The sequence below is a fragment of the Homalodisca vitripennis genome, chromosome 5 (assembly GCF_021130785.1).
Source record: "Homalodisca vitripennis isolate AUS2020 chromosome 5, UT_GWSS_2.1, whole genome shotgun sequence".
Lineage (NCBI taxonomy): Eukaryota > Metazoa > Arthropoda > Insecta > Hemiptera > Cicadellidae > Homalodisca > Homalodisca vitripennis.
The window spans coordinates 54707234-54729303 of record NC_060211.1 but is presented as its reverse complement, the minus strand read 5'-3'; the positions used below and the strand labels follow the sequence as shown (position 1 = coordinate 54729303).

The following is a 22070-nucleotide window of genomic DNA, read 5'->3' as shown; positions in this document are numbered from 1 at the left end:
GTCTCAAATTTTATCTATAGTAAGGGCTGTGATATTCCACTAGAATTGCCAAGAAATTTAAAAACAGAAGGAAAGTAGAAAATAGCGCCAGTAGTAAATAAAACGTATTAGATATGTATTACATAGTAGCGGCTGTTTTACTAATAAGTTTTGAAAATATGAACAGGGGATGGGAATTAAAAGAACCCTTAAAGTATGCACCAATGACCAATATTTTCTCTTTTTTAACTTTCTACATTTCTTTTTCAATCTAGGTTGTATTATGTATTTGTATACAAGTTTTAAAGATCCACGATTTTCAATTTTGTTTTATTTTTTGCAATATAACTTTGGTCACAATAACATTTTCCATAGAAATACTACAGTTACTCGTATAATACTAAATTCAATGTAACTTAAATAACTAATACGATAACTGATTAATGTTATACGATCCACAATTAGTAAAAATAACTGTATAAAATTTAATGATTGAAAATATATCCTATTTTCCTTTCCTGTGGTCTTTGATGCATTCTATGTAGAACTTAAATTTAATTAAAACTTCCCTGCAAGTATGCATCCTCCAATAAGTGAATAATCCGTAGACATTTAAGTATCAAATGGTCAAGAAATTAAAATTAATTGTTTCAAAATATATACGACAAACTAAGTACATAGTAAAACGTTAAAACATTCAAGCTCTTTATCCGTACTTATTGTATTATCAATTTCCCTTGTTAACATTGTAACTCCTTTTCTAGTATAAAGTATGCACCAGTTATTGTGTCGATCGGAGAAGATTCAACACATTTACAAGCTAACAGATATTGAACCATGAACTGTGACTCTAGACAGTGAACTAGTTCCTTGTCGCTGTAAGTAAGCAGCCCCGGGCAATACTGACCGAAGCACTTCAAAGCGATCAAGCGATCTCAACGTCGCAAACGTTACTTTATCAAACAAAATTCTGTGATGTTTGTGATAATATCTCAGAAATGCCGATATTATGGGGATGACCAACTATTACTAATGTAATTTTTGTTGTTTGACTTTCTGCTTACTGAACAAAATTTAATAACATTTAAAAAATAAATCTTCTATCGAACCAAAGGTGTGTTAGATATTAAGCTTAAGCCCCCCATGACAAGGGTATATCCATTATACATTAATCCATTATTATTCCATAGTCACCAATATTCCAGAACTTGGACCACGGCTATAAAAAATACTTAAAATAAAGTCAGAGTTTTTTTTGGCTGTCTCTTTCTCTGTGTTTGAAATAATTTTTGCTTTAAAAGGGTTTGAATTGCATTATTAATATTCAGTACATATTGCGGGAATTCAAAATAATCAAGCGAAAAAACAATATTATAATGTTTATAGATTCAAAATTGCAACATTTTTCCACTATTCCAAATTGCATCAAAATTACAGACTTTTACTAACAAAAAAGTATGAATAAATTTTGTGAAATGTAATCACTAAACTAAATATACCAAATTTATTCACATGGTTTGAGTCATTATATTTATTCTAATCAGTCTCATATAACCATTTGCATGCCAGTTAGTTTGAATATCTTTCAAGTTTTGGCAACAATGTAACGTAATGTCACTGATTACTGCATTACTGCATTTTAATGCATATACAGGGTTTTTTTTTATTTTGGGCGGGTAGATGTTGAGATGAAATAAAACAAGCTATGTATGATATATTAACGAAATTTATTTTTCATTTGAAAGGCCCGTGTATGCCATTATGTGCAGAACATAACATCGTTCAAATGTCCACCGCGGTTTCTCACAATAGTACGGATTCGAATGGGCCAATTTTCAATTACTCTGCCGCATAAATCCGGTTGAATTTGAGCGATGGCCTGGGTTATGTTGGTCTTAAGTTCATCGGTTGATCGAGGCCTATTGGCATAGACCTGCGACTTCAGAAAAACCCATAAAAAGTCTAGGGGCGTTAAATCGCAGGATCTTGGTGGCCAATTCACGTCACCTCTGCGAGAGATAACCATACCCTCAAATCGTTCATACAAAATGTTCATGGTTTCGTTTGCTGTGTGGCACGTAGAGCCGTCCTGCTGAAACCACATGTCATTTACATCCATATCGTTCTGTAGCATTCGCCGTGTTGACAGTGATGGCCTCACAAACGTTGTTTTCAAAAAATTCGGACCAATCACACCGCCAGCCCAAAATCAGCACCAAATAGTAACTTTTTGTGGATGCGCCGGTACTTGGTGAACTTCATGTGGGTTTGCGTTGTCCCATCATATGGCAATTATGCTTGTTATCATAGCCATTCATCCAGAAATGTGCTTCGTCGCTGAAGATAATTTTTCGGCAGAAATTAGGGTCCTCTTCCAAACGCTCCAAAGTCCACTCGGTGAACAAACGGCGTTGTCTACGGTCATAAACTTTAAGCTCCTGGGTCAGATGCATTTTGTAGGGATGCAGTCCTAGATCCAGACGCAAAATTCGCCAAGTTGAAGTTTGTGAAAGGCCAAGTTCTTTTGCATGGTGAGGAATTGACTGCCTCGGGTTCCTCTGCACACTTTCACGGACATTGGCGGCGTTCTCGATAGATCTGCTGTTCCTTTGACGTCTGGGGTCTGTAGGCTGGTTGTTTACCTAACTGGTCTTCTCGAATTTAGCTACCAAAAGTTGAAGAGTAGATATTGAAGGGCCTCCGCGTCTGCCGTAAAATGGTCGCAACGCACGTAACGTTTTAACTGGTGAACACTCATTTTGATAATAAAGTTAATCATCTGAACGTGCTGCTCAATCGAGTAACTTGTCATTATGAAATAAATTGTAATGAAATTGCAGAAATTACTGAACAACAATACACTAATGAAACAGCTGACACCAAAACAACATGTCCGCCACAGGCTGCCAACATCTACCCGCCCAAAATGAAAAACCCTATATATGCACATATAATATTTGTTTCAAATGTTGAGTTGTAATGTAAATGGTACTTTCCTCATATGATAAATAATAAATCAGAATACAAATCTTGGTTGAAGTATATGTTTTGGTCAATAATGTTATTTTTTAAATATTTGTATTATTCTTCAATAATGGATGGACGAACGTAGTTATCAAATTTATTCCATTCAAGTTCTCTCTAGTAACTTTAAAACCCTTCGCATAACCTATGGTTCAATATTGTAATATTATCCGTAACAAGACAGCAAAAAAGCGAATGTTTCTGTACTCCCAGATGAAGGGTTCGCTTCTGTCTGTTCAAACTCTACAGTTGAACCTACTCTGAGAACAGCAAATAACGATTTGTCCTTTATCTCAAGGGAAACCTATCGATATCCAGTAGGCACATTATTAACTACAAATGTTGAGATAATATTGGAATGAATGGGATGATCGATAGTAAACTAGACTATTGTGTAGGATGATTGTTGGAATGGCTAGAGTATTCTTAGTTTTAGCTATCCTAGATATGAGTGGCTGCTGTCCTGTGCCCACTCTGACTAGAGAGGCTGGTACAGAGCTAGCCTCCCCTTACGAGTTAACACCCGCTATCACTCCTCATGGGATCTCGATATGAAGTAAATTGCAAACACTACGTTTCGAGATCTCCAATCTGATCTCTTATAACTAACCAAGCAAATGAGTACAATCTAGCTTAAAATAAATAAATCACACAATATGAATAACAACAACCATGTTGCGCGTCAAATCAAGGCCTTGGAGCCGGCCTTAGTCAAGTCATGAACACTATCCACCTTAGGAAGAGATCGGATTACATGTCTCGAAACGTAGAATTACTAATATTTGGTACCACTGTACAGAGGCAAATGCCAAAGATCAAGTTTACTTTAAAAGCCTTTTATCGTCAAAAACAAACTTTAAAAACGAGTAGTTACTGTATATTGGGACTCTAATAGGAAAATCCGTCCCAAATTCATTTATATTAAAAATCAATTTCGTACCCAAAACAGTAATAAACCCACTATCTAAGCCCAATGATTTGTTGTCAGCTCTCATTGTCTTACAAAAACATAAACGAAATCTCATTCATAATGCAAACAATGTGACAATAAATTAGTTACATTAATATGTTGAGTAAGCCAAAGGCCATAGTGCGCTTGCTGTCTCATTAAAATACTTATCATTCATTACTCATGATTGAACTCTAGTGAAGGTGTTAAACTAATTTATAGGATTATAAAATTATATTAAGAGGGCATTTTGTTTGGGTTCAGTAACATGTAATTGTTCAACAATTTAGCCCAGACACTTTTCAGAGACTTGTAAACTCCTACATCAGGGGGTTGAAAAAAATGACTCGTGTGTGCAGGAAAGTCACAAGGTATATTTCATTTTGCTTTGTAAGTTCTATGACTTTAAGCCCAACATGCGAGCCATGACAGTCTATCAGTAAGATAACAGGCCTTGCTGGACAGATAGCACCAATGAAGAATTTAAACCATTCTAGGAAAAGTTCTGAATTTATCCAACCTTTTGAGGATAGCCTAATAAGTGAGTTAGGAAGACTGTTTTCTTTGAGTTGGTCACTCCATCTTATCCCTTTAAAAATCACCATTGTTGGGAAGAAACTTCCATCAGCGCAAAAACAACACAATACTGTTTGAAGCTGCGTATGTTCCTTTATAAACATATTTTTTCCAAACTTGACACACTATTTTATTCGGTTTTACAACATCCATCCCCAGTTTCGTCTACATTCCAGATCCTATTTGGCTGGTTTTTTACTCCCAGTTCAGACAAAAGTTTTTTTAATTTTTGAAAATAATCTTGCACCATCACTGGATTTGCCATGCTTGCTCTTTACCTTGATAAGTTTTCGGGTGTCCAAAGACACAGGTTATAGCGTTCTTTAAATTGTTACCACCAACCATTTACTGGCCGTCTTTTTCTCAGTAAAAAAATGTAATTTGCCTATTTTTTCTGAGAGGTCATAAACCAGTTTTTAATTTGAAGCACTGTAAGGCCAAAACCCAATACCTGCATTTTAACAATAAAGTTAAAAACACGCAAACTCAATATCTGAGGGCAAGACGAATGGCCTGCACATTTTGAGAACATGAGCATGATCTAAGTCGTAATTTTGGCTAAAAGGTTTTTTAATGTATTATAAGGAACCCCAGAGTCCTTGCTTGTTTTGTACAGGGTTACTTCACCTGCCTTCACTTTCTTCGCCGCACTTACTAGATCAGATATTTCATAATTTCTATAAGTCTTACGATTGCTTAACTCTTTGTCTTTACGTTTAACCATTTTGAATTTTTAATCAAGAGTAAACTGAAATAATATGAATAATGGTGTTCACGAAACACAGTATTAATCAGGTTAGGTCATTTCGCAGTGAAAAATAAAGCGTAAGAAAAGGGTAAGGTAATTTCGCATAGCCCAATTTTTTTTTTTTTTTTTTTTTTTGACAATTTTATTTACAATCTGTTCAGACATTCTTAGAACAATAAGTAAATTAGAGAAAATAATAAATTAACACGAGTTAGACTCTATCCAGCGATAGAGCTAACACAAATAAACAAGAAATTTTGAAATTAGAACCTAAGAGGTAAGTCCAGGATTGAGTGTCTCTTCAGACGTGTAACTGACGCACTATTATCCAACAGGTTCATCGCAAGGTAGTTCGGATGAGAATACAGCTTCTCTTGGTACTTCTTGCTATAGCGAGTTATTTCCTCTTTTACTGTGGGAAGTTTTGGTGTCTTGATGTATTAATTGATTAGTTATATATACCACGGAGCTTCCAGGATGTTCCGAAGGACTTAAGACTGAAAACGTTGGAGAATTTCGATGTTGGAGTTTGATTTTAAAAATTTTTAAAATATGCATTATCATATAACATTACTTATGCATATGTATATCGATTTTATCAGGCAAAATAGCAACAAACTTGCTTAGGAAAAAATAAATAAGCTATACAGTAACTGAAACACGAAAGATTATAGTGATTTTGCTAACAAAAACATCTTGGTTTCTAAGGTTATGGCTTATTTATTTTTACGGATAGAACTATCAAACTAATATTAGCTGAAACTGTGTTTCATGAACGACATGTACCATACCAGAACTTCTACCACACACACACGTACTATATAAACAAAATCCACCAAACAACTGTAGTATACTCGTAAAACAGCACAACACTTTAAAAGAATTGTCAGATATAACCTTTCACTTTTTTTACAACACGAACTAGAAAGCAGAACCGGCAAAACATGTGCTTCTTCAAAACTAGACATTTTAACCTACCTAGTGGCAAATGCTTGAACTAATAACTTTACAGGCAAGTCTGTAGTAGAAGAAACAGAAATTACTGCGAAGTTACCTATACTACGAACTAACCTTACCTTACCCTATATGAAGTTACAAACATTATGTGCAAACATATTTTATGTATTATGTACAAATAAATGTTTCAGCTATAACATGACACAGTAGAAGTTAGAACCTTATAATTTCCGTCTTTACATCTTTTATATAATTCATCGTGACATAGAATTATAGGTTATCCTTAAATTGTTATTTGCATTTTTTCCCGAATGGAAGTTTTACAATCAGCCAAAGTCAATGATTCAGTCTCGGGAAACTATAATAAAAAAGGAGACATAAAAAATGTTTAAATTAAATTTTAGTAATTGATAAAAATTTAATATGCTTGCAAATAATTCTGTGTTTCTTCATAGACATTGTTATAAATCCACATCATCGCATCCAGAATGGGTGCAAACATGCAAGAAGCATGTCTCTATACCGGAACCATTACGCCTCCCAGGACTTTAACGTGTACAGTGAAACTCCTCAGTTGAAATATCTATATGAGGTTTCACTATATCTCTTGCAGCATTCGCTATCTATTTATCTATCTATGGCCCGTACAAGAACTACGAATTTTAAAACTTGTAGTTTTTTTAATTCGGAGTTCTTCAACAAGGAGCTGTCAGGAGTTCACAGCCCCTAAACTTTCTTGACCCCAGGGATTCTCCAAGTCTGTAGACGCTATTGGCATCCGAAGTTATTCAGCTTCTAGATGTTTTCTGCACGTGATAACTCCAGTTCTTTAGAACACAGTCTACTTAAAGAAACCTCCTCTAGTAGATTTTATATTCCCAGAATTTCAGATCTGGAAATCTCCAGTCTTTGGGATATCACTTTCAGGAAACTCCTACTCTGTAAGAGCTTTCAGCCACTTAAAATTCTGGGCTAGAGGCTGCGACCCTATAATAATTATGCCTTATTGTTGAACACTCTTCAGTTAACACTATATTCTTAATTAACCTATCGGTGTCAGATCATAAAGCATCGACATATTTTTTCTAGACTTCCAGGCTTTGGAATCCTTAGCTCTAGGATCTTCTATATTCTAATATTTCTTAACGTATGAGTTTCCTCTCTTTAGAAAGTTAAGATTTTCCTTGAATAAAATTTGTTTGCAACTAAAAAATCGTAGTCACCACAATCACCAGGGCCTTTTGAAACTTCCAGTTTGTAAGATAACCAGGATTCACCATCTATGGACATTCTCTGCCTTTCAGTCTTGAGGAACCCTTAGCCAGTAACATCTCTTAAGCTTTTGGAGATCTCTAACATTGGTAGACCCCCTCGTGACTGGAATCATTCTGCGAACGGGTGCTTCCCATCTCCAGAAAGTTTTTTCCTGAAATCTGGGAAGTTTCAGTATGTCAGACTTAGTTCCAGCATCTACCTTATAACACCAGCATCACGAACATACTTCCAGCATCTCGGATTCCGAAGGCTCTTGATCACTGAGAACTCGCGGTGGTTTGGAATTCATGGATGTTGGAAACATCCGGTTTCCATGGTATTGCAGATTCTAGGAATTGTGAGAAAATTGCCTGGATAATAGCTTATTTTATTAGTGTATGAGTGTAAATGTTTAATTCAAGTTATATACCTTTTAAATTTTATTAGTAGTATTATGTTATTGGTATTACAACAAAATTATTGTTAATATTGAAATCCCGTGTTTTATTTGAATTGTGTAGTTTATGGATTGTAAAACTGGTTTAAATTGAAATAGGTTTTTATTTTGTTTTAAATTTGACTTCAAGCGTAGTTAAAATTTAATCGTTTTAAGTTGTGTATTTATTTCATATCTTCCTTTGTAAAATATTTAAGTGGGTGATTACTTTTAAATTGGTTCTGGTTAAAATCATGTACATATTTTGTGTAAAATAGACATCCAATTTCAATCTTGATCACCTGCTTGTACTACTTATAGTAGATAATATGTAGTACTTATACTACATATTATGTTGTATGTTATGAAATAGGCTGTAGCTGTCTGATTTCTACTAATAATTAAATTTATTAAAATTTCAACAAATATGATCTTTGTAAAAATATTTAGTTCCCAGGAAGCAATAAATAAATGCTGGCTGGTTTTACCACTAATAGAATCTATACTGGGTGTAATAAAAGTAGAAGTCACTTACGTCTGGACAACCTAATGGATATCCAGGATCGGCACATCACTAACCGCTAATGACAAGATTTATTAATATTACTGCTGAAGAGAATTTTTGGGCGGGTAGGGATCCCTCTATTTACAAGTTATTGTTTATACCTAAATTTAAGGGAGAACCTCTCCCTGCCCAATTTGACTGGAAGGGCCTACACTTCTTCGCAGCTGACATGAATGATTTTAGTATCTTGGGTTCTTCCAAATGGTCAATTTAATAATTTATTATGCGATCTCTTCATGAGGCGATACCGATCCTTACCGAACCTGGATATCCTCAGTCACTATAGAAGTGACTACTGCTATGGCTATATGCAAAGAGACGTTTCTTTAACGCCTTATCCTCAGAGAACGATAATATTTTAAAGCCATACCATTGTGTTACAATAGTTTACTTTTAAAATTACTTTTTAGGAAACGACTTATCTGGAGGTCGCTTGGTTGACCCCGTTTTCTCCAGTGTAGTCTGAATCAGCTGTTGGAGTTATAGGTCGGGTCAGCACGCGTTCGGAGGCGGACAAATTTCATTCCATAAATCTTTAGTGCTAAGAACCGAAATTAGGTAATAGTAACCTTGAGTTGTAAGGAACGCCCATACCACAACAAAAGTACTAAAAAATACAAACCTCAACGTAAACCCATTGGCTAAGGACTTGTTTCTTCCTCCAATGTATCTTCAAAACATACTAATAAAATATCCACATAAATTAAAGCATTAAAATTTGAAACCATTCATGTTATCTTGCTGTGTTTACACACAAACGACTATTAATATATTTAAGAAATTACTAACCAAACGCCTGAAACCTTTTACAGATATTCATGATTACAATGCTTCAACCGCTGATATAAAAGATTGAATAGCAACTCAGAACAATTTGCAGGTTCCACTTTTTACATAAAAGTTTTCTGGCTTAATAAATAGTATCATGCAATTATTTAAAATTGACAAGTTTACTTAGTTAAAACTGTCATTATGTTTCTAAACACAAGTTTAGTTTAACCAGCAACTACGTTTAATTGGAAATTGTAATTACAAATTTCAGTTCATTTAGTTAAATCATTCCTGTTTTGGTATTCTCAGTTTAGAATTTCAGCACAGGAATGATTCCAAGACACTCGGAGTAGTTGTGATTTCTCTTCTATAAAGTATTCACTTTATAGATGATTATGAATAAATTTAAAATCAGATTACGTTCTAGATCAGAAAGCTCATTTATTTAATTTCATTTTTGACATTAGTACACTTTTCGTAGGGTTGAACAAAAATAGATGTTCAACCCTACATGTATATGATATATATTAACCACAAACTTAGCTAAAAACACCAGTTATGCAATTTCAAAAAACACTTTTATTAAACATCATCAGTGGATGTTATCTAAGATCCAAGGCATTACAGTGGACACTCTAGCGTAGATGCTAGGACGGACCTTCAGGTTGTTTTGGAGACAAACGTATCCAGCAGAGGTGACCCCCATAAGCACATATCTGCCTGAGTCTCCTGTGGTGTTGTAGTACATGAGAGGACCCCCAGAGTCCCCAGGGCAAGGGCTTGTGTTGGGTTCGCTCGCCCCTGTACAGATCTGACTCTCCCAGTCAAAATGCATTTCTATTTCAGCATCACAGAACTCCGTAGGTCTGACGACAAACGTCTACCTCTTGGAGTATATGTGGATGTCTGGTTTGGGGTACTGCATGGCATCAAATAATTCAAGTTATTATTAAAATATATTCATTCAGCTTCAAAAAATTATAGATAAAACATGCACTGTATATCAAAAGCATATTTAAAATATACAAACTTGCAGAAAAAAATAATAACACTTAGTGGAACATAAGCTAAGTTACTAATTATGTTATTTAATTTAACCTTCCAAATATTTGAAAATTCCAAAACATATTCCAAACATTTTTATCATTATATGATATGTATAAGTATTGGTTTAGCATTCAATTACAATAAGATATGTTGTAAATTTAACGAGAAAATATTAAATAGGCACATACAAGAGATAGATGTTTTTATAAAACAGTAAAAAAAACACTCCGTTTACCAAAATAATAAATATTTATTCATACGTAATACTCACAATTCTCCGTAGCTCCCCAACCAGCGACTGTCATATTCATATTATATAAGGTCTTCTCATCGTTATCAATTACGGAGGGTAGACATATTGGCTGTATATAATCTGCAATCACACTATCACTTATAATGGGATTTCAATCTATATAAGATCAATATAGTAGTACGATGCCTTAATGTTTTAAAAATGTTAGTGTTTCTTTCTGAATTTGGTAATTTACTTACAATTTAACATGAAAAGGTGAGGTGAGCTGTGACAAAAATGGAAAGACTTGTCTAGTATTTTTATATGTATGTTTTTAAAGATGCATGAAATTTATCAAAATTTATTCATCGGATTTTGAAAATTATATACAATACTTGAAAACTATATTTTAAGTTTCTTTAAAAAAAAAAACTGAATGTTCTCGTTAATGGTGTTACGTATAAACGTTTTAAAAGGAGTTATTAGAAAAGTTTTAAAGTATTTGAAAAGCAATTGGGAGAGTACAAAATAGCAGGCAAAACTAATTCTAATTCGACATTCGTTATATAAACTTCAACACTTTTTATTGGTGGTAGTAGTCTTTCATTGATTACATCATGTGACATTGAATGACGTATTTAGCTTCAAACTTTTTTCTTTAGTTATTTACTATTTTGTTTTTTTTACAAACTTCAGCATTTATTCATTTGTATTGGGATTACTACAACTATGGTCAATATTTTTAACATATACACTGATCTGTATATTACTGTAATAATAGCTTATGCAACAAAAGTACTTATATCTTAATTTTTTATAATTTTAAAACCTTTAAAAAACTACAATTTACTATTTTTATTATTATTCAAACCTTTTTAAACTTGATTTTAATTTTAACTGGTTAACTGTTGCTGGGCCAGATTGTAATATAGTAAGGGCAAGAAAATAGTCCAGGAGCCAATTTGAATGTTATAAAACAAAACAAACAACCTACTTTTCTGTTACATCGATTGAGTAATGTCTCATAAGAAGAAAATCGATTGTAAACCCTAACATTGCAATTCTGTTACACATAATATATTTTAGGAACATTTTTTTCATAAACTATCCAAAATGTTTTAACTCTTAGCTAAAATCCTAAATTTAGCATTACCATTAAATTCAACATCATGGATGAGTCGAAGTAAACAATAATCATCTGAAAAAGGGTTCGCCTTTCTGTAAAGAGGATGTTTTATTATATCTTCAACTTCAACTTCCAAGACGCGAGGTGCGCAGTTACCTCTGTAGCAGTCCCTTATATGATGAACATCATATTCTCCCAATGTAACGTATGCCCTGGAGAAAATAAAGTAAGAAATTGCATCAAGCCAGAGAAAGAAAGATGTAGTTTTATATACTGTACAAAAATAGTATACACTGTTTTGTAATAGATAGCTAAAAAAATTAAAACCCCATGATTACACAATTTCAAGCAAAGGCAATAACACATTAATCGCAAAATAGTAAGGTTCACACTATGACCACAGGTAAATTTTGGGTGCCCAATCGTGGCTTACGATGAAACACCGAAAGACACATTTGGTCCATTAGATGTCAAAAAGCAACGTTTTTTCATCATACACTAACAACATAAAACTGTATTATACTGTAATACGAAAACAAAGATAACGTTTGCATGGTTTATTTGATTTATATTACATAATAACTCATCATAGTTACAACGTCAAATTTACATGTTAAAAAAGCTGTGTCTTTTGAATTTATCTTCTGAAACAATAACAAAGTTTAGTTTGAGCTCACTGAAACAATTTATCTTGTACACCAGCTGCATTTTAGTAGTCACTTTATAGATCAACTTAAGTATGAAAAACAATTGTTGTTTGTGCATTATGGTAAACAGTGATATTTCGTCCACTACTGAAGAGAACATGTTTTAAAACGTGCCCATTATACATTCGAAACTGCTAATTACATTTGTAACAAGAATAAGGTTCTATTCTATAGCTTTGACTAGTTATTTGTATATGTTTTATAAAATAACTCACAACACCATTCCGTATGCATTCGCAGCAGTATCAAGGCAGCAGTGAGCCGCTGTGAGGATGTAGCGTTTGTTTATCAGGGATCCGCCACAGCTTCCAGTCTCGGCATCGTCTTTGGAAGCTATCAACATTTATTTTTTTTTGTTATATATTAATATAGTTGCAGAGTAAAATGCTATAGCTGGATCTGTGGAAGAGTTAATGGAAATGTAAAGTGTCAGAGTTTCTTCTCTGTTTGAAAGGTTCTAAGTTATTAGAGTGTTCTGGCAACTGAAACCTATAAGATTGAGATGTTAAAAAAATTGGATCTCAAAAAATGTCGTACGTATAAGTAAGAAAAGAAATTTTTGAGGTATTACTATTGAAAGAATTTCAACCTGACCTAGCATTTTTTATATATTTGATTTATTGTGTATCTGTTGACTCAAAACCAGTCAATTCGTGAAATAAGTTGTGAAATGGCCTTTGAAGAGATCAGATTTAGGGATTTTCCAAGTCATGAGGAATGGAAATAAATTGAATTTTTTTAAACACTACTATTATTTTGTTTTTTCTGAATAATTTTTTACCAGGTACTTGTTAATGACAACTTTTTATAAGCTTGATTTCTACATCATGTTTGCGAGGAATTAAAGTTATTATGCCTTATTGCATTGCCTTTTAAGAGCGTTTTCCGAAACTTTAGTTTTTGCAACTTAAAGTACCATTTTCTCCCAAACTACAGTATAACTCTAACTAACATGAAATTTGTTTGCTTATTCTTTCAAGTATGATTGATAATAATAAGTTTTTTCATGATGCCGGAATAAAACATATATTTTACTCACCGATAATAGGTCACTAACTTATGGAGTCTCCCTACAAAGGATTGCTGGACTCAAGAAAAGTCATTTCCCTCCAGTATTGGAATATTGCTTTTTCTGTTTTAGGAAGAGGCTCAGCTGATAGCGATTATTCCCATTTGGCGTTGATAAAATAAAATAAATTCTTAGAGCAAGATCATTTTCTACAAGATGATGAGTGAGTAGAGAATTTAACACCAGTATTCCTCAATGAGCCAAGTATACAAAGGCTAGAGACCCAAGGAAAGTGCGATCGTTGCGAATCATACGATGAATTCATGATATTTACAAATATACATATCATGTTCTTATCCATAAAGTGTTTTGCAGTTTGTCCTATTTTAAGCCAAATATCATATGATCTCCCTTTTAAATTTCTAATTTTCGTAGACGTAGATACTATATAATTCCTTTTTTATATCCTAGCAGCACATGATTCTATTTATTAAACATAAGGGTAGAGGATGCAAGTAGTATTTTTATTAGTTCATATTTTAGTTGTGTTTCTCTTGAAGTAAACTTTAATTAAAAAAGGATACATAATTAGGATGACCAGTCCAAATAGTAAAGATACTTATTCCAAACACTTCAGGTAAAAAGATTTCGGGTTTCATAGAAACTCTGAAAAATATAATCATCTAACAGCCTTTTTTCCGTATATGATAATTGTAGCAGAACCTCGTCTAAAAGTGGAAGGTTCTTGGTTGAATTTCAGCTTGGAATTTTGCTATCTATGATAATACTTTATAAAATATGTGAAATCTTACCTCTGTAGACAAGACGTGCCATCCACGGGTATGCTCCCATGTCGGCGTTGCGGCCAGTAATGGATTTGCGAGCCAGCGGCAGTTTGCTGCGGCCACAGTTCTCGTCGTGATACACCAGCGGCCAGTTCTTGTGCTTCGTCAGATCTGCAAATCAACAACAAAACATAATAAAGTTCTAACATTTCACTTCGATATTTCTGAAAATTTGAACTTTTACGTTATTGGGTTAATTTTAATGAGGCGCATGGTGACTGATTTCACCTGCAATACTTACAGGACAGAATTTGTGTCATAGAAACAATAATAGCTATAATCAACGAACAAAGGCAGTGGTTTCCGCATGATACAAGTATTTGAAGGCAAAATTTGAAACGATTGCTATGCCCTGTAACAATCCTGCAGTCTCTTGTGTAGAAAAAGCAGAAAATTAAAATGTAAAGCGATGCATAAAATTAAAAAAGGAAAAGATTATATCTTATCCTGAATTGAACCAAACTACTGCGCACCGTATTTGTAACTAATGAAATGCTATATTACAACTAATATAAATATGAATATATGATGAAAAGAGATTAGTAAATTAACTTTACATAATAACATATACGTGTGTTTAAATAATGTATTTGAATTTCAAATTTAATTTAGTACCATTTAATATGATAGTTTTAACAATTTTAGTATGATTTAATAACAATAAACCTTGAATCACAAAAAGTACTTGCTCTGCCGGAACTCGATCCCGCAGTAACTTTTATATAATATTAAAATTTATTATTATATATTGTTATATCATATATTACATATCTTCTGTTTTTATTGAGTCTAAAAGTATCAAATACCCGGGATTTGGATTTTTAGTGTGGATATCGTAACTGATATTATGTGTAATCATGAATGTCCAATGTTTTAAACGTATTTTTTACTAATGTACATAGATACATAATAGTTTTTTCTAAAATTTTTTTTAGAAAGAAGTCTCTTAGGACAAGAAGCGTGCATTTATATTAAATTGCACTGTATCTGTAAGATACCTTTATTTATATTAAAGGATACAAATGGGTAAGGTTTGTATAAATGGCAGTAGCCGAATTTATTTCAATAAAGAATTAGGGCACTACATCACAAAGTACTTGGTCTGCCGGAACTCGATCCGGAGTAAGATTTTATATAATATTTAAATGTATTATTATATCCCTTGTTGTATCATATATTATATATCTTCTGTTTTGATTGAGGATATATCCCACCAACTCGCAACAGTCATCTTCCACAGTAGTGTGTGTGTGAATTGTGTGTGAATCTCAACATTTGCGTGTGTGTGTGCCGTGTGTGTGTGTGTGTGTGTGTGTGTGTGTGTGTGTGTGTGTGTGTGTGTGTGTGTGTGTGTGTGTGTGTTACAATGTTTTTAGTTTCTTAGGGCAATGATCAGAGAAAATCCAAAAACTACTCCCAGAAATTCTGTCATGAGGGTTACTTCAATAGGCAGATTTCTACATTCATTCAATTTAATTCATTTTCAATTGGTAACTTATGGTACAATGTTCATTTTCCTAGTGTCATACAACTAAATAAATAGTTTATATAGATTTTTCATGGAAAATTAACATAAGTATATATATATATATATGTGTGTGTGTGTTGTGTGTGTGTGTGTGTGTGTGTGTGTGTGTGTGTGTACGTGTGTGTGTGTGTGTTTGTTAATATATATATATATATATATATATATATATATATATATATATATATATATATATATATATATATATATATTAGTAGGCCAAAATCCTTAAAGATTACACGAGATTACAACATTAAGCATTATTAAAACCAGGTGTAATGAAGTAACCCATTCTACTTGTAGAACGTAATGAAAATTATCATTCAGATGTGAAGAATGTTACACAGCATAAAACATCTTAATTTATTATCCATTGCTCATTGAACTTTTTATTCATTCTGAATTATTGTGATACCTACCTTAATTTAACCTAAAATTAAAAAATATACGTATCTAAGTGCAATTAAATTAAAAAAATTTTTAAACGTGTCGTATTAATTTACATACTATCTGATTAGTATAAGGTGTTCTAAATTTAAATTGAACAAAACTTGTAAATAATGGAAACCTTTTGCTTTATTGCTAATATAAATGATTGAGCATTTGTAACATACTTAAGTTAAATATATGTATATTTTGCTATATTTATAATTACTTTCAGTAAATTATTGGAACTTACCTATTTTATCTTGGTTGAGAATAAAGGCCTCCACCACAAGATGGAAACCGACAGCACAAAATATTAGTAAAATTGTCATGTTGAACAAAACAGGCCCCATGTTTTAGTCCAGATGTAATAGCCAAAACTGGACTAGCGGTTACATCTGGTCTTTTCGTTGATAATTTATTTTGAGAACAATATTATCAACCACATGTGGTTTCCTCAAGAAGTAAAACCGTTCCCACGTTAGAGCAATTTTCTTGTGAAATATTAAACATTTATTTTCAAACGAAGGCTTTTGCTGATTAAAAAGATTTTTCAAGAATTAACAACAGTGAGAAAGTTACTTTTAATTGCAATTTACGTTATCCATCAGAGGTGCAGTTTGGTCTGATGGCTTCTGTATCAAAAATTATTTAACTATGTAAATAATAAGTGTCCATTTTGTAATGATGCTGCTCTGATTGTATAACAAAGGACCTGGAATGGAATGTATGAGGAGGGAATCTAAAAATTCTGAACTATTGTCAACCTAAATACTGAGTGGTTGGCTTCTTAAGTTATCACCCCTAAATATAACGCAGCTATAAAAGGGTTCATTCAATGGGAAATAGCTTAGAAACTCGGTTGCTCCATCTTGTCTGAAACATTAGTGCACTCAATTGTGCACCTGATGAGATAATGAGAATAACTTCTCGCCTAGATTACACTTTATCTTGTGTTTCGGTGTCTCTGATGTCGAAACGATGCAAAGAGTTCGTTTTGGGCTTCTCCGTTGCCGTCTAGTATTATAATTAGTAGTATATAAATAAAACTTATTAGTCATATTTCCTACATTTGAGAATCATAAATTACAGATTAGAACATGAAAGTAGAAAGCGAACACAAAATATATTTTCTAGATTTATATGTTGACATGAATCTCTAAACTTACGTATATCCTAGAAACTCTTCAAAAGTTTAAATTTCGCGTAATTTGCATCGAAAACATTCTGTTTTAAGGGTTGGTATTTTGTATTATAGTAGGTAAATATCAGTTTCTTTTATGAATTGAATATAACCCCAAAACCAATGAAGTACCGTATACTTTCAACCAGTGAAATCTAACAAAAACTTGTTTTGAAACCGTCCTATTATGGTAAATGAATAAATTATATTGGAATACTGTAAATCTTTCTGTAATAGGCGGAATTACAATTAAGCGTTATAAATTATAATAAATACATAACACGCTTGTCCAGTATCTGTACAAAGACGTCATGAAAGGTTACTACGTTTGTATCTGTTTGACAAAGACAATAGGGGCACTATTGAAATACAATAATATAGCAACTAGGCTTTTCGAGCGAATTTTGTGTTAGGTATACAGGGTGATTCATGAAGTTCTCCCCCCACTTCTACAGCACATTGTACTAGTAAAAATAATGAAAAATGTTATATAAACATAGGTCCGAAAACGCTTCGTTAGCGAGTTACAGCTAGCGAAAGATTTCGCCTAAATTCCTGGGTAAAGAGTAAAATAAAGCCATACTGAACTTTTGAAAAGGTTAATGAAGTAAGAAATATCGTGGATTCTTATGATTTTTTACCTAATAAAGCTAATAAAATAGGTTTCAGAACTGTAACTGTAGTAGTTTTTGAGGGATTCAGGGTTTAAATTCAAAAAATTGGGGCACGAAACAATGTTTTTTTTTTAAGTTTGATGTACAATAACTTTGTTAAATTGGTAATAAATACATAAAATCAACAAACAATTAATTGTAAAGAATTTAATTCTGAGAAAATTGATATAATCAAAGTCTAAAATAAAACTGAAATAAGTACCAAAAAATCGATTTTATTTCAGTATAATACATTACTAGTTTTAAGCAAAATTAATCAGGTTGGGCCAACCGTACGCACCTTTTTATAATAGATGTTCGAAAATGAGGCCATCATTATCAATACATTTTGCAGCACGTTTGTGTATTGCTTTTGTTGCGTTTCTTAATTTTTTAGGACTTCCCTGTATCTGCACAGCCGAATCCATATTACGGGCAATTAATTCATCACGAGAATTCACTTTTGTCTTGTATACAATGTCTTTCATCCATCCCAGATGCAATAATCCAATGGAGATAGATCTGGTGATCTTGGTGGCCAGGGTGAGGCCCTCCACGACCAATCCAGTGTCCAGGAAATTAATGATTTAAGTAAGTAGAAACGGCACGTGAAATTTGGGGAGGTGCTCCGTCATGCTGGAAGTACAAATTTTGTCTGAGATGTAAAGGAACATTCTCTAACAGCTGCGGCAACTATTCTTGAAGGGAAATGCAAATAGAACTCAGCATTTAGGCGTCCAGGTAATATGAAAGGTCCAATCAGCCGATTGTGCAAAAGGCCACACCAGACATTGACGCTAAATCGGTGTTGAAAGTTCTGTTCCACTACCTCGTGTGGATTTTCTTCTGCCCATGAGTGTTCATTGTGCAAGTTATTGACACCATCCCGAGTGAATTTTGCCTCATCCTTAAACAAAATACGCTTGTAGAGTTGATTATTAATATTCAAAAAAGTTGCAAAAACTCCAAGCGAAGCGGACCATCCCCTAGCTGTAGATGTTGAACCTTTTGTTTATGAAACGGATAAAATTTGTTTCGATTAAGTGACCTCCACACCGTTGACTGCGAAAACTTCTATCCGCCTAGAAATACGTCGTGTACTTACACCTGGACTGCGATGAACAGCATTAATAACAATATCATCATCAAGTTGGACAGCTCGTTCATAATTGGTTCTAGTACTTGGTAGTGATCCTGTTTCCCGAAGAGTTACGAAAAGTTCCTGAAATTGTTTTGGTATCTGGAATCCTCCTATTAGGGTAACGTAGTTCATATTCTTCTACAGGCAGCTCTAGCATTACCATTACAGTAACCCAAAATAAAAACCATATCAGCGTATTCCTCTGATGTAAATAAGTAAGGCATTTTTTCGCTGAATAAACAATCGAATTATAACTCACAGAAAAATTGCATTTAATAACACGATTCACAGAACCCGATCTCCTGCTGTAGCTTGCAAAACACCACTAAATACACAGTTTCTAACGTAACCGAATACCATTGTTGATCAGCTGTTATTCGTGCGTTTACCAACTTAGAAATTAATAAAAAAAAAAACTGCATTTCGATGATTAGTAAAAAATAATGGGGAAAATGTTTGCTTCATTTATTATCGAAACATTTGATGTAAATTTTTATTTTAAAAAAAAACAACGTAATAAAACATGATATTTTTATTTACAAACAAATTTATTTACCAGTTAATCTTGTTTTCTCAATTCATCTCATCATTAAGGAACAAACATTTTGTTTTTGTTTTATTTTAACTAAATACCGTACGGTATTTCTTTACAGCTAGTAATGTATTATACTGAATAAAATCGATTTTTTTTTGGTACTTATTTCTGTTTTATTTTAGACTTTGATTATATCAATTTTCAATTTTATGTATTTATTACCAATTTAACAAAGTTATTGTACATCAAACTTAAAAAAACATTGTTTCGTGCCCCAATTTTATGCATTTAACCCAGAATCCCTCAAAAACTACTACAGGCACAGTTCTGGAACCTATTTTATTAGCTTTTATCAGGTAAAAACACATAAGAATCCACGATATTTCTTACTTAAATTAACCTTTCCAAAAGTTCAGTATGACTTTATTTTACTCTTTACCCAGGAATTTAGGCGAAATCTTTCGCTAGCTGTAACTCGCTAACGAAGAGTTTTCGGAACTATGTTTATATATCATTTTTTCATTATTTTTACTAGTACAATGTGCTGTAGAAGTGGGGGGGAGAACTTCATGAATCACCCTGTATATACATGTATTATATATACAATATATATATATACCTAAACGCAAAATTCGCTCGTAAAGTTTAGTTGCTATATTATTGTATTTCAATGATGGTGCATGTCCAACTACCAAATTTGGCTGAGCGTCAATGAAGCCTATCACTGAGTAGGTGAAAAAATTATATTTAGATTATTGGAGAAATTGACAATATAATCAAAATATAATTTTTTTCACCTACTCAGTGGTAGGCTTCATTGACGCTCAGCCAAATTTGGTAGTTCGACATGTACCATCATAGAATTCATTTCTGTGTAGAAATTAAGGATCATCCAAAGTATAAAGTTTACAGACGAAATCTGTCTTTATTTTGCTATATGATACATTTACATTTTTATTCATTTAGTTAGGTTTCATAACGGCGGTGAGCTAGGTGGGGCACTACAACGCAGGATTGCGCTGAAATAAATTCTTGTCATTAACTTTTATCATTAACTATCCCCTCTATTATTTTCATTCCTTATTACAGTATGAATAAATTATATGTATTAATATGTTACATATAAAATTTTTTTAATCCATTTATTCTTATAAATCGTGTCGTTACCATATTGAGTAACGAAATGCTCAAAATCTCTACTTTAGGCGTCTTTACGAGTTTATTTTAGCGGTGAAACAACTATTTACGCCACTGTAAGATAAATACGATTAAAAAAAATTATAATTTCATTTTTTTAAACACTTTTGACTCCCTTCAATTTCGACAACCACCAAAAATATACAGTACTTGGAAAGAACCGAGTGGCAAAACAGCAAATATCCTAGCATTACTAAGGTCTGTATTTAATTTAAAAATAAATCTTAATTATTACGATCTATTCAGTTTTATTAGTCGATGTCAAATTCTTCACGGTTTTTTAATAGGAACATTTATAATGAAATTTTGGATGATATCTCTGAAGTCAAGGTCATTTGTAAAAATTTGTACTACCAGCTACTTGGAGTGACGGAACACAAGTTTAATACTCTTTCGACTAAAGACCCAATCTACATCTCTTAAATAAATATTAATATATCCAGTATTAAAACTGGACTCAGCCACGGTCACTTTTGTGATCTTACACTATGTTGTTATGGCCTTCGGAAGCGTCATCCGAAACAACAAGTTTTATCCGATCTCCAAAATACTATCAAATTAAACTGAGTTACGAATATTCATTAATTTTGTCGTCATCTTTATTTACAGCTACTGTATGGTATTTGCCAACTTTAATTTTGTAAGCATGATTAAAGAATGTATATCGAGAAATATATTATTCATAATATATTTTCCAAAAAAACAAGGCATACCACTTGCATACAGTTTTAAATCTATCCTACTTTCAACTTATGTTTTATAATATAATGTGTAATTAGAAGAATTATAATGACGAAAACCTTTTAAGAATTTCATCAAGGCATTATTATTAAACGACTACTTTTATCATTCCTTTTCTTTTCCCTTTCCCAGTGAATAAAATAAATGTTTGAATCCAAAATTGAAGGCATTTATTGACATATAAAGACTTACACGTTTATGATATTTTATATAATTGTATACATACACATATTTTAATATTAATAATAATTTTATTCAACAAAACATCTGAAAACATACATTTTGTGGTATTGTGGTGTATTGGCGTAAGCAACTATAAGTAATTAAATATAAAATAATAAAACTTCGGAGATCATGGTTGTCATTGAAGAATTTATTGATGCAGTAGTAAATTTCTCAATTTATAAAATTTTAGAGAACTGTTTGTCTTTGACGAGTTTCAAT

At 32.7% G+C, this 22070-nt stretch overlaps 2 protein-coding genes across 2 annotated transcripts in view; both read right to left on the bottom strand.

Annotated features, from left to right (window-relative positions):
- LOC124363476 overlaps nt 1-22070 on the bottom strand; it is a 72694-nt gene that overhangs the window by 27696 nt on the left and 22928 nt on the right. Inside the window, exons 12-15 of the mRNA XM_046818723.1 lie at nt 14193-14336; nt 12587-12704; nt 9885-10125; nt 2360-2609 (exon numbers count right to left, since the gene is read on the bottom strand). Coding sequence (XP_046674679.1) covers nt 2360-2609; nt 9885-10125; nt 12587-12704; nt 14193-14336 — 753 coding nt within the window. The remainder of the gene's footprint in view (nt 1-2359; nt 2610-9884; nt 10126-12586; nt 12705-14192; nt 14337-22070) is intronic.
- LOC124362224 (phenoloxidase-activating factor 3-like) lies at nt 9961-16567 on the bottom strand. The gene is made up of 6 exons (XM_046816544.1): nt 16430-16567; nt 14193-14336; nt 12587-12704; nt 11692-11876; nt 10578-10679; nt 9961-10178 (listed from the first exon to the last, which is right to left on the bottom strand). Exons 1-6 carry the CDS (start codon nt 16527-16529, stop codon nt 10108-10110), a joined length of 720 nt encoding a protein of 239 aa, XP_046672500.1. The 5' UTR covers nt 16530-16567; the 3' UTR covers nt 9961-10107.

Coding starts and splice junctions, on each gene's coding strand:
- LOC124362224 (XM_046816544.1), bottom strand. CDS start 16,529: ATGGGGCCTGTTTTGTTCAACATGACAATTTTACTAATATTTTGTGCT. Junction 14,337..16,429: donor TCTCAACCAAGATAAAATAG/GTAAGTTCCAAT, acceptor GTTGATTTGCAG/ATCTGACGAAGCACAAGAAC. Junction 12,705..14,192: donor GGCACGTCTTGTCTACAGAG/GTAAGATTTCAC, acceptor AAATGTTGATAG/CTTCCAAAGACGATGCCGAG.